The following is a 12,227-nucleotide window of genomic DNA, read 5'->3' as shown; positions in this document are numbered from 1 at the left end:
TTTTCCCTACACACAAAATGTGTTTGAAATAGACAGGAAGGGAGGAAGGTAAGCAAATTTCAAAGGCATTGTTTTTCCAAGTTAGAAAGACAGTAACAATTTCACCCTTATACAGGCACAGAAAAAAAAAACAACAAAGGAACACACAAAACTAAATCAAAACAAATGCTAGAATTATGACTGTAGAATTGAGGCTACTAGAGGGGGAATGTGAGAGTTTGAGTTAAGGGGGTACAAAGGTCTAAGGTAGAGACTGTGAGTACTTTGGTTGCAGGGATGGAGTGGGAATATAGATCTGGACCAGTGTGAATCTATTCCCCTAAATCATACAGTGTGTAAACTAATGATATCTCTATGAAAAATGTTTTTTAAAGTTTTAAAATATTTCTTCTACATATCACAATTACTGAGGCTTTACAGACATTTACTTAAAGAACATTTGGGGGGAGGCATATTGATTTGAAAATTGCAATTTCCCCAGATTTAAAAAAGATTTATTTATTTACATATTTATTCATGCATAGAACTGGGTTGCAGAGCAGAGGCATGGGGTGAGTGAAAAGACTCATCAAAGACAGTGTGGGGAGCAGAACAGGTAGATTTAATGAAATATACTGGGAAGGGGAACAGTGGGCGAGACAGGAGAGGTCTGCTGCACAATCTGTGGGTCAGCTCCTAGCTAGGAATTGAACTAAGGCTGAGGCAGTGATAGCCCTGAGGCTAATGACACAAGGAAAACCCTAATTTCCCCAGATTTTCATATTCCTTCCTATTTCACCTTGAGAATTCTTGTTGTGACATATTTAGGAATACAATAATGTACTTGCTAAGTACTTATAGTCTCAAAAAACAACTAACACAAAGGAAATCACAATGATTTATCAATTCCACATCTCAAAAGGTAACATTAAAATTCGCTATGCAGCTATTTTTATTTAAAAATAGCTTTGAAACCTCCCTTTTCTCTTATATGATAGCTTTCCTTTTATCAATTTTGATATCTTTACACATTTTCCACAGTATAATTTTATCTTACTGTGGAATAGAATTGAAAAATTTGCAGCTTTTAACTTTTTTTAAATAAACATATTTAGATCTTAATCTTTTCAAACTAGATCCTCTTTATTAATTAACAAAGAGAAAGGTAAACTTCCAATGGTATCTAAGTTATAGTTTGGTATAGTACAAGGCTATTTAATAAGAGTATGGTTTAATGGTACATTTTCTTATAGTTGCAAACTTTTATAATTGTTCACTTCCTATTCAGTTTTTTAACTTTTTGTGAGATAATTTTGTCACTGTACTGCTGTGTATGTGTCTTATGCTCACTTGAATTTTCATGAGATTAGACTTACGAGAAGATTTCTGTGTTGATTTTATCTAGAAGGTGCAACTATTGTAAATATATTGTGTCGAATGGAAAAATCTACAGATAGGGTGCTTTTATGAAAGTATTCATTAATAAATACAATTCCAATATACATGTTTTACCTATTGTTGAACTATCATTCATGAATTTGCATGTCATCCTTGCACAGGGGCCATGCTAATCTCTATCGTGCTGAACTATCATTCAAAGGTGCTTAGCTTCCCTGACAAAGTAAGTATAAGGCTGCCAATTTCTAAATTCTGGCAATTTCAAATCCCTGGCAGCCATTCTAGAACCTCTATTTTTAATAGCAAAATAGGATTGTCATTTTAGATATAGTTTTGTTCAATTATTATTTTTCAAGCCCCAAATATACACTTTGCCTCCCTTGTCTTAAAAATGGATCTCTTTGATAACACAATAAATTTAACCACTACCTACTGGAGTGAAACCTTAACAATTCAGGACCTAGAAAAAGCTCTGAATTTCTATGCCAAACCTATGGGAAGTTGGGGAGGGCTCATTGGATTGGGAAGGAAGAGCACAAGAAAAAGGAAAGGATAGCCCCTGTTTTCTAACTCTGGATTATCTCAGAATAAGAAGTCATATTCTTGTTTTAATCAAGTATTTCAGAAAATACTGTTAGAAAAAGTTTATAGTTTTATACAAAATAATTTGAATAGATTCAAAGATGCAGAATTTATCAAATTATTTTATAAAAACCAGTATGACTGACTTTTCCCTAGAATTTATTAACAATATCAATAAACAGGAAACAAACTTAAGTGTCCAAAGTATAAAAGAAATACATGTCAAAATTTACTGCCATTAGTTTTAGTTTTTAACACTTTTATTGCATATTTACATTGTGAGGAACATTATAAGATTTACAGTAGAAGTCAAATATCCCAGCCCTTAAAAATCTAATAGGAAAGATTGGATGAATCATACATAAATATCTTTAAACAAAGTCATTGGAAAGGTACACAACTATAACTTTACAGGCTTATACAGGTAATTGCTGTATGTAATAGAACATACAGGAAGGGTAAAACAGCAGGTAAGAAAGTGATGAGGTTGTGAAATAACTTGAGCTGGGTGGCACTGAATAAGATTTTGAAAATATATTTCTAAATGCTACAATGTCCTACAAAAACATCTATTCCCTATGCACAAGTGTGAGGTAGAATTCTTCCCATAGCATTTTCTTATTTCTTGACCACCATTTGGGGATTTTTCCTGTCCAGATAGTTCCCACATTGCCATATCTGGGACTGACTGGAGTGTATGTTGTTTACCACCCCTTTTCCCCCAGAATGAACAGAATTAGTCTCTTTCATTCTATTATCAATCTCATTTTACTTACTGAAATGGGCAGCAAAAGTTAGTAACACACACACAAAAAAAATCAGCGCTGTTTCTTCTAACTAATATGTCACCATGCTTATGTGCTTAAATCTTTCAAGGAGTGAAACTAATGCTAAAATTTCAGACATAGGAATCTCCTCAAATAACACCAACTGCCAACCATGAAAAATGCTATTTTCATCCCAAGCCCACTTCTAATATTTCAAATATGGATCATAAGAAGTTTTTTTTTTTTAAATGTGATTGTGGAAACACATCCAAAATGTACGTGAAAATCCAGAACTATATATAGCTATATTGGGAAAAGGCATTGCAGTTTTAAAACTACCCTATGGACAGAACGTCCTTGGAATCATCAAAAAGAAATCAATGCCTATGTTCCTAAGACTTACGTTAAGAATAATCATAGCAGCTTTACTTATAATCATTAAAATTCAAAATACCCCACCTATGATAAATAAGAAAATGAATAAGCTTTGCAGTTAGCCACACAATGGAATATTATGGAGCAATAAAAATCAGCAATCCAACAACATGAATAACTTCCCAAAGTATAGTAAATGAATATAGCTTCCTGAAAAAGTACATGCTGTGTGACTGACTACAAATATCTAGAATAGACAAATCTGTTTTATGGTAGGAAAAAGAACAGTGGTTGCCTTTGGTGGGATGGGCAAAGACAGAGTTGACTGGAAAGGGCCATTTGGGAACTTTCTGAGAGCACTTCATATCTTGAATAGCATTGTTAACACTTGTGAACTCAGCAAACCCATACTTCACATGCATTTCCTTGTATTCTAATTTTACATTAAAAAGTAGTCAATATTGAATTCTAGTGAGTGAATGCTGAAGTATTTGGCATTTAGTAAATGTTTGCAATTTAAAATGCAGCAAACAATCTGGGTTATTGATGGAAGGATGAACATACAATGCAAACATAATTAATGCTTACTAATTATATTAAGCTAACTAGCATCTAGCTGGTAAGTATAACAAAATTTTTATTTTTTGTGTTTGAACATTTTAATAGTTAAAATTGGGAGAAAATCCAGGGTAAATTGCTCACCAAATAACACCAGGAAGATTTCTGTTTTTATCTCATGACAATTATCATATTCTTCTAATTGGTGTCAATTTAGAAATTTAAGGGTTTATAAAAGGCTATTCCTGAGGATGAGGTTATCAATCAGTTCTTAAATCTATTTTGGTTAGGTATTTGTCTAAGTGATACTCTGATCTCCTCATCTTTATACCTTTAAAAAATAGAATACATATATTGATGGCATATTTGAGGCACATCAGTAGGCTATGTAGATTAACACAGGAGCTAAGATAAAGAAACAATCTTAAGAGAAAAATCAAGCACAGAAATTATTTTTACTCTGACTTCTAAACTACAGAAATATGAGGCTAATTATATAGAAGTGAGATGTAAAACCACATCACAATGTGTGGCTACATCATAGTGAACAGCCCCTAAGTAGTGAGTGGAAAGACTCTAAATTATCTTGGAAATTGTATTTGTGGAAACCCTAGGGATGGCATTTGACTTGTAAATACTTCTAAGGTGACTCCTTGAGACTCACTAAGATTAGCTTCAGACTTCAATGGTCTTTTGTCAGAAATAGTTTTTCACATGCCTGTCTTAAAATCTTTAACAAACTAACTCAGCTCTAAATATCTAGCAGTTGGTGACTATTTTTAGTTATATGCTAAGAATTCCCTTATATTATATTAAAATTATATATATATATTGCCTCATATGAGTTCTCTAACAAATATAGTTACAATTCTCTTAAAAATTTACTGCTTTCAAAATATTTCATCATAGTTCTCTAAGTTCTTCATGTTCTAGTACAGGCTCTTTTTCTTGAAATACACCAACTTGTGCTGTCAAGCTTGCTTTCATATTGCAGTTATGTTATTCAGCCTCGTATCTGACTCCTTTCATCTTAAACATTTTGCTGCATCATGCTATCTCAGAGTAACTTTGGTACTACCAGATCTATTGGAGAACAGTCTTCTGTTATTATCACTGCCCAGCTCTAGCAACCTTCACTATCTAACTTTTCTCCAACTATAACTACACTAGTGGTGACCTTAAGTCACATTTTTAAAAATCTAATTATTAGGATATTTTATTAAAGTCTTCACAGAGTCACTAGCTTTAATTCACTCCAAATGACTTTTTTTTTTACTTACTTATTAATGGATTGTATCATGTACTGTCAACTTAGAGTAGATGGCACTCCTCATTTGTCTTCCATTTTGCTGGTTTAATATCCTGCCATAAAAGAGTTAATTTGTCAGATTTAAAATTCTTTTTATTGGTTAGTTTACAACTCCATTCTTAATATTTTCAGAATATAATTCTGAGATAAGGGGAAATAGATTTGAGAGAGGTGAACATAAAAAATTGCCATTATTGTCATAATCTCCCCATGCCTGTCCTCTGAGCAAAATTAAAGAAAGCTCTGTTTTCTATCTTAAAAAAAATAATTATGGTAGTAGTAGTTTCTGTTTTGGATAACATTTTAGTTTTCAACACATTTTTAAACATGATTCTATTTCATTCTTGAAATCATTTGATACTCAGATTTTTCTATTTTATAGACCCAGAGAAGCTTAGTGATTTCTACTAAGGACAGTAAATGGCAAAGCTAGATTTTTTTTTTTATTTTTTTTTTAAGATTTATTTATTTATTCATACAGAACTGGGGTACAGGCCAGAGATGTGGAGGGTGAGAGGATTGACCACGGACAGAGTGGGGAGCAGAACAGGCAGATCCACGAAGTACACTGCTGAGGGGAGCAGCGGGCGGGTCAGGAGAGGTCTGCCACACCATGTGGTCACCTCCGGGGCAGGCGGGAATGGAACTCATGCCGAAGCGGCTTTAGATTCTCAGTGCTGTGCTTTAACCCGCTGTACCACCAGGGAGGGCCAAAGCTAGATTTTAAAGTCAGATATTCAAACTGTAAATTTTATCATATACAACTTAAAAGATAATCAAATGAATGTTAAAACTAGTACAGTTTTAATTTGCCTTTTATGTTCTTTACTATTTTTGTCATACTTCATGCTTCTTAGCTAAACCTAACTTCTCTGTAGCACACACTGAAGTCAAATAATGTCAGGTTTTAATTTTGTACTTCATTTTTCCTTTATCAAGGTATTTTTTTTTTTGTTTCACATGAAAGCATTTTTCTACTCCCATTGGAAACTTTATAATTTTAGAACTGAAAGTTAACTCTGGTAAGCTTACTAATTAGGTTAACTGTTCAGCTATGATCTAGCCCTTCTTTTTTAAACCTAGAGGATTTTTTGATGAAAGTTTATGCAAAGATGCCCCAATCATATACCTCTTGCTCAATGATGGTATTTACTCATGTTTTCAAGTTTTCTTTACCATTTTTATAGGGCCAAGAGGTGGAAGATTTTGGCAATAACACTAAATTTAGTTTTTAGTGCCCATAGTATTTTATTATGACACAACGAGAAGGAGAATCTCCAATATCCAATCTCCCTGACAAAGAAATTAAAAGTAGAGAAATCTGAATTTTTTTCTCCAAACATATACTATACAATGAGATCAGTTTAGTTGACTTCACAATGGCTAGTGCCATTGGTTAGAATGGGTTTACATCACATAGTACAGTTTGCTCAGAACTATCAGAACAGTAATTGTCAAGTTCATTTTAAAGAGTATGACACTAGCGAAATAATAAACTAAACAGCACACTTTGTATCAACTTTCAAGGTAACCAAATAAACGTTAAAAATAGGTAATACTTGGGAGCACTAGCCAATTTAAATCCAATAAGGTAGAAGTATCCAATTTTCTACAGAGCAATGAAACTTGGATCTTCCAACAACATCCTACCTGGCAAGCTGGGCAATTTCATCAACATCAACAACAAGTCCTTCTAGCAGAACAAGGTATGCTAGAACTGACAATGAGGACTATGGATAAAGTCAGCTTTTTTTTTTTTTAATGAAGTTACCTTTGCATCATAACTCTGCTCAGTCAGATTTTCAAAATGCCAAAAGTGCCAATTACACAGTGAGTTTACACTGAACAAATATATGAAAAGACAAAAGAAGTCCCCCCCCCTCTGCAAAATGAAACTAGCCCAATAAACACTTCAAGAATTCCCTGAGATGGACTTAGTGTGGAAGGTTGTGCCATATACTAGTCACTAAATACTATACTATGTAGAGTGATGCTTCTCTCTCCATTTGCAGCATGTTAATTTAGGATGTACAAACAATTTGTGATTTCAAACATATTGTAGTTACTTCCTTCATATGTTCTTTAAGTGAACTCTGAACCTACAAAAAAATCAGATCAGAGTAGTAGTGGATTTTCGCTGGTAAGTATATGTGTATATACAAATATACATACAGAAAGCAGTAGCAAATTTATAAATGAAGAGCGGTTTTTTATTATGTTAAAAGCAGGTTCAGCTTCATCTGAAATACTCAAATTACAAATGACATCTCCAGATGCTACCTTATTCTACTCTTGTAGGCAGGAGTAAGTTTAAGGCATATAAAAGTTAAATAATTTAGTGGTGAGTGAGTTGATGGTAAAGCTGAGTCTCAGTCTTTACAATCCCATTCCTCAGCAGTCTTGAAAACATTCCAACTACTTTAGATTCAGTAGCAGAAATCGGCGAGTTAAATATCTAAATTAGTTAACATCTAAATATCTGAAATACCAAATGACTTCCTCCTAAGTCAGTCCCAACTTTAGAAAATGTGTTTAGAGAGCTTCATTCTCCAGTATAGGGCATTATTAGTAATTTCTAAAATAATCCATCCCACCTAGGTGATTGAACAACTATTATGCATGAGGAAAGGACTGGGCACGAGAAGTCACACAAGATCCCTTCCCTCTAAAAAGCTTGTAATGTAGCAGGTACATACATTAAAAATTGCAGAATGTGGTTAGCACCATCATAAAAACTGAAATTAAGAACCACAGAACTTTGAATTCATAGCAGTAAAGCCCTTCCAGATGTTCTCAGAAGCAGTGGCAGGATAAGACAAAAGGAAGCAGTTAAACTTGCTCACAGATTTTGTAGAATGTTTGACAAGAAAAATGCTGCACCATTCACCAAAATTGCCCCAAAAGGAGAAAGGTGACAAATACCATCTATAAGTTCATATAAATATGATCTATAAGTTCATCTCAGTTGAAATGTCAAACTAGTACTTGAAAGTATTTTGGAACAGATATATAACACAGGATACTGAGATAAAATAAAACCCTAAGGGTGGGATACCCACAGAACTGAGACACATTGTAAATAAGAGCTTACTTAAGTAACTGTACTCACAGTTCTGGTGGAGGATAATATCTTCAAGGGAGGAGATTCTCTAGGAAAGGCGGTTCAGTGGTGCAAATGTTGCAGAGGCAAAGAAGGAATGAAGATGTGGAATGAGAACAAAAATCATTCAGTTCAGTAACTGAGAGCTCACTGAAAACAGTTTTCACTACAATGCTATGTAAAACCAGACTGCAGGGTACCCAGCAGAGAATAATGAGGATGCTGGGGCAATGGATGTGGATTTCTCCAAAAATACTGGCAGTGAAAAGGCTGAAGAAACCAGCAGGTTCAAAGGAAGATTTTTGCATTGTAAAGTACATGAATATATTCATAGACAACAAAAAGAAACCGGCATACAATTATTCGCATAATTTGTACTGATAAAAAGTTAAAAAATTTTTTAAATCGTTTCCAAACAGCACTCTGAAAAAAAAATTAACACAATTTCAATATTTAAAGCTAATATAAACTTAAATGTATTAACCTTTTATAAATTTTATTTCTAAAGAAGTTGTACAATTTTTGATACTAGACAAGCTCAGAATTTATTTTGAAATTAAATTTTAAACTAAAATTGATTAAAATAAAAATCAAATTTTATTAACAATTGTCATTTTAGATCCAGAAAGATTACTTTGATACAAAGAATTACACTTAAGTAATTATGTATGCCTTCTTTCCCAGCCCTCCTCATTAAATTGGGATAAATTTTTCAAGTTAAAGAAGAAAAAAATTAGAAATAGTATTCCATTATTCACATGTTCTTTAAGATCTAACTTTTTCTTCACAATTATTTCTCATTATCAAACATGCTTATTATATATACATGCTTACATATTAATTTCTTGGCTAAGACACATGCAACCAACATGAAAAAGAAAATACTAAACCATCCTCACAATCCTAAGAATGCCCTTTTTAAATAAGGCACTCATATTTGGAAGTAGGATATAGCCACCAAATTAAATAAGATATTTTTAAGAAGCTTTTTATTAAGCACAATTTTAATACATTATTAATACAAATAGGAAAATGTCTTTTAATGAATATGATATATCAAAGATTTGAAGAGTTTTCTTCATACCAACACAATAAAAATAATCAATTTTGAAGAATTACAAACTAAAATTTTAAGGACACCATTGTCTACTAATAATAGGTTAACTGCAAGTCTAAATTTACTACATCACCTGGGGAGGAAGAGCAACCACTTTTTTTTATAGAGAATTCCTAAATTCATATTAGCACCAATCAAAGCTTATTATCAGTTGTTCACCTACAAACTGACAGGTCAGGTAAAGCTTTAAAGCAGGATTTCAGTGCAATGTGTGCAGTTCCTTCTTTTAAGATACTTGAAGTCTATGGCCTCAAAGCATGTTAAATAATTATGCCTTGATAGTTGCAAGGTGTTACCATAAAGAGAAATGTGTAGTGGAAAGAAACGAGGCTTTTCCTGGCTGTGAAATGCATTTGAATGTATTATGGCAAATTCTATAGGATGCCGATGTCATGCGGGATTATGAACTGCAGATCTGTGGGAAGCTGGTATCTATTAGCTCTCGGTGCTCATCATTTCAGGATGTCTCAGCTGCTGCCTTTTGAGACTAACTAGTTTCATCCTGTCTCTGATGTGTTCAGCAGTAGAAGCCATGTCACTTGGACTCCCAAAATATTGTTCAGTTCTAAAAATCAAAACAAACAGAAAATCCCAGTCAAATTAACACCATGCACTGATTATGGTAAATGTAACGAGAAGCAACAATTAACAAAAGAAAGTAGGTGATAAGCTGTGTGTACAAATTAGTTCATTGCAGACCACACTGCATATACATATGCTATGTATAACAATTGGCTAACTCAACTGGTAAGTAAAATATCTGTTTAATGTTAAGGCATCATTTGGGAAGTATCAATAAAATCATTTAATTGTACCCTCCTTGCAAAGACACCATATTTGGAGTCACAAAATTTGCAAGAGATGGAAGAGTTCTTGAATATCACTTGCTTATTATTTTTCTAATCAGGAAACTAAGTCCTAGAATATTAAATGACTTCACTGAGATCACACAGTGCAAAAATCAGGATTTGAAACTGCATCTTAAAGCTGTGAATCCAAAATTCCTGATAGAGAATTTAAATGTTTTCATTTAGAAATAGGAGTTCAATTTAATGATTCTTTAAACAGGTCAAAAAAAAAAAAAAAAAAAGCCAGAAAAGTAACAACATAAGAACTTTGTTTAAACCTGTCACTCTGACATCATTTGTAAGGCAAAGCGGAGAGGAGTGGAACTAACTGTATTAGAAGACTGTGGCAGTTTGAGTGAGAAGCAATGACGGGGAAGTAAGATATCAATATGCCTCTCTCTAGTGACATTAAATGGTGCACAGACGAGTGTACTTGTCACTGGTCTGTGTGAGCAGTCTCATACTGACAATCAAAACAGCTCACAGTTGTACAACCAGCCTCACCCTCTTCTCCACACAGGAGCTGTGATATTTATGTGACTGCTGGATTAGCAGCTGAGTCATGTCCTTCAACTCCTGTCAACTCTCTCGCTCAGTGTTTGTCTGCCATCTGGTCCACTCTGGTTCCTCTCCACTCCCAAGCTCGTTATCCAAAGTCATATAGTGGATCTTCCATTTCTTCCTGGTGACCTGCACATAGATTAGGCCACTTCAGACTTTCTACAGACTTTTTAAATTGGGAAGCGTCTAAAACTAACAGTTTATACAGACCAAGTTAGGACCTTTTTTTTCCTTTACTATGGCATTTTGACAGTAAGAAAAATGATACCAGTATAACAATTATTGATTCACAGAGGCCTTCCTTGTGCATCTGGGTACAGATCCATCTGTGCAGTCTAGATAAATATATGTCTATTTGGGAAGTAAAAGCTATAGTGTTATAGATGTTGTCACTGAAATTGACCTAAAGAGAGATTCTGCTTTCCCAGTAGATAGTGCAGAAATAATCCATACACTTATTTGCCCAGTAACTATTCTTATAAATTATATTGAGGATGATATTTTACATTTGGGGGAATAATTCTTATACAGTGGAGGTGGGGAAAAACAAATAGGGAATATACTACTCAATTCTAGCCATGTGGTCATTTTAATGATGCAATAAAAACAGGGATGGAGCAAATGAGTGCTTCTTTATGAGGATAGGCTGACTACTTAATGCTCTCAATCTGGGAAGATGAAGGTGGTGTGGGATGTGATAAAAATTTACAGTGTCATGAAGGAAATGAATCAGGTGAGTAACAATTCAGAAAAATAAAAGTAAGGAACACATACTGGAGGTAGTTTGAAAAGGAAGTGTGATTTTACATATTTATAGTAAAATCATGAAACTCATTTCAAGAAGTAGTTAGGTCAAAATCTGATGGGATTCAGAAAATTTATCTGGGATAAACTCAAGAATGTAAGGTCTATAGTGAGTATATTTAAGAAATATGCCCACGATTTTTGTTTTCAAGCATAAAATATGTTCATTATTGAAAAGTTAGAAAAATCATATAAAGAAACTATATAGTCTTTTAGAGATAATAACAATAATTGTAGTGCCTAACTTCAGTACTTTGTTAACATTCTCTTGTTTATTTAATTTACCCAACTGGGCTCAAGCTAAACATATTAGCATATCATTTGCTTTTTCAACTTTGTATTTTGTGATTGTCTTTTCATGCCATTAAATTTATAACTATGCAAACACTTTAAATGATGGAAAAATATTGCTCTGTATGAATGTAGTGTAATTTTCTTAATTCCATATTGTTAGAGGTATTCTGGGTTTTCTTACATGTTTATTTTCCAGGCTTATGATACTTCTGTCAATTTGAAAAGGTCCCATTAGATTTTAAGTGCAATTTTACAACTAATTTGGTGGGAATCTTTATGATATTAAGTAATTTTATCTAGAAACAAGGCTATCTTTTAGCATATCCATATTTTCTTTTATGCCTCTCAGATATCTATTGCAATATATCTTTACATTGAATCTATATACTTATTTATTTATTTATTTTAAAGATTTATTTATTTGTGCATACAGAACTGGGGTACAGGCCAGGGGCTCAGGGGCGGTGAGAGGTTTCACCAGAGACAGAGTGGGGAACAGAACAGGCAGATCAACAAAGTAGACTGCTGAGGGGAG

The 12,227-nt window shown here is 33.5% G+C and overlaps 1 protein-coding gene across 1 annotated transcript in view; it reads right to left on the bottom strand.

Moving 5' to 3' along the window:
* Positions 1 to 9,043: 9,043 nt before the first annotated feature.
* Positions 9,044 to 12,227, bottom strand: part of SESTD1 (SEC14 and spectrin domains 1) — a 96,567-nt gene continuing 93,383 nt past the window's right edge. The window contains exon 18 of the mRNA XM_004674480.2: positions 9,044 to 9,750. Within this exon, the coding sequence (XP_004674537.2) occupies positions 9,621 to 9,750 (130 nt within the window). The 3' untranslated portion in view covers positions 9,044 to 9,620. The remainder of the gene's footprint in view (positions 9,751 to 12,227) is intronic.

This window comes from Condylura cristata, unplaced genomic scaffold (assembly GCF_000260355.1).
Source record: "Condylura cristata isolate star-nosed mole 26May11 unplaced genomic scaffold, ConCri1.0 scaffold00002, whole genome shotgun sequence".
NCBI lineage: Eukaryota > Metazoa > Chordata > Mammalia > Eulipotyphla > Talpidae > Condylura > Condylura cristata.
The sequence above is the reverse complement of the archived record's forward strand: the minus strand, read 5'-3'. Positions and strand labels throughout refer to the sequence as shown.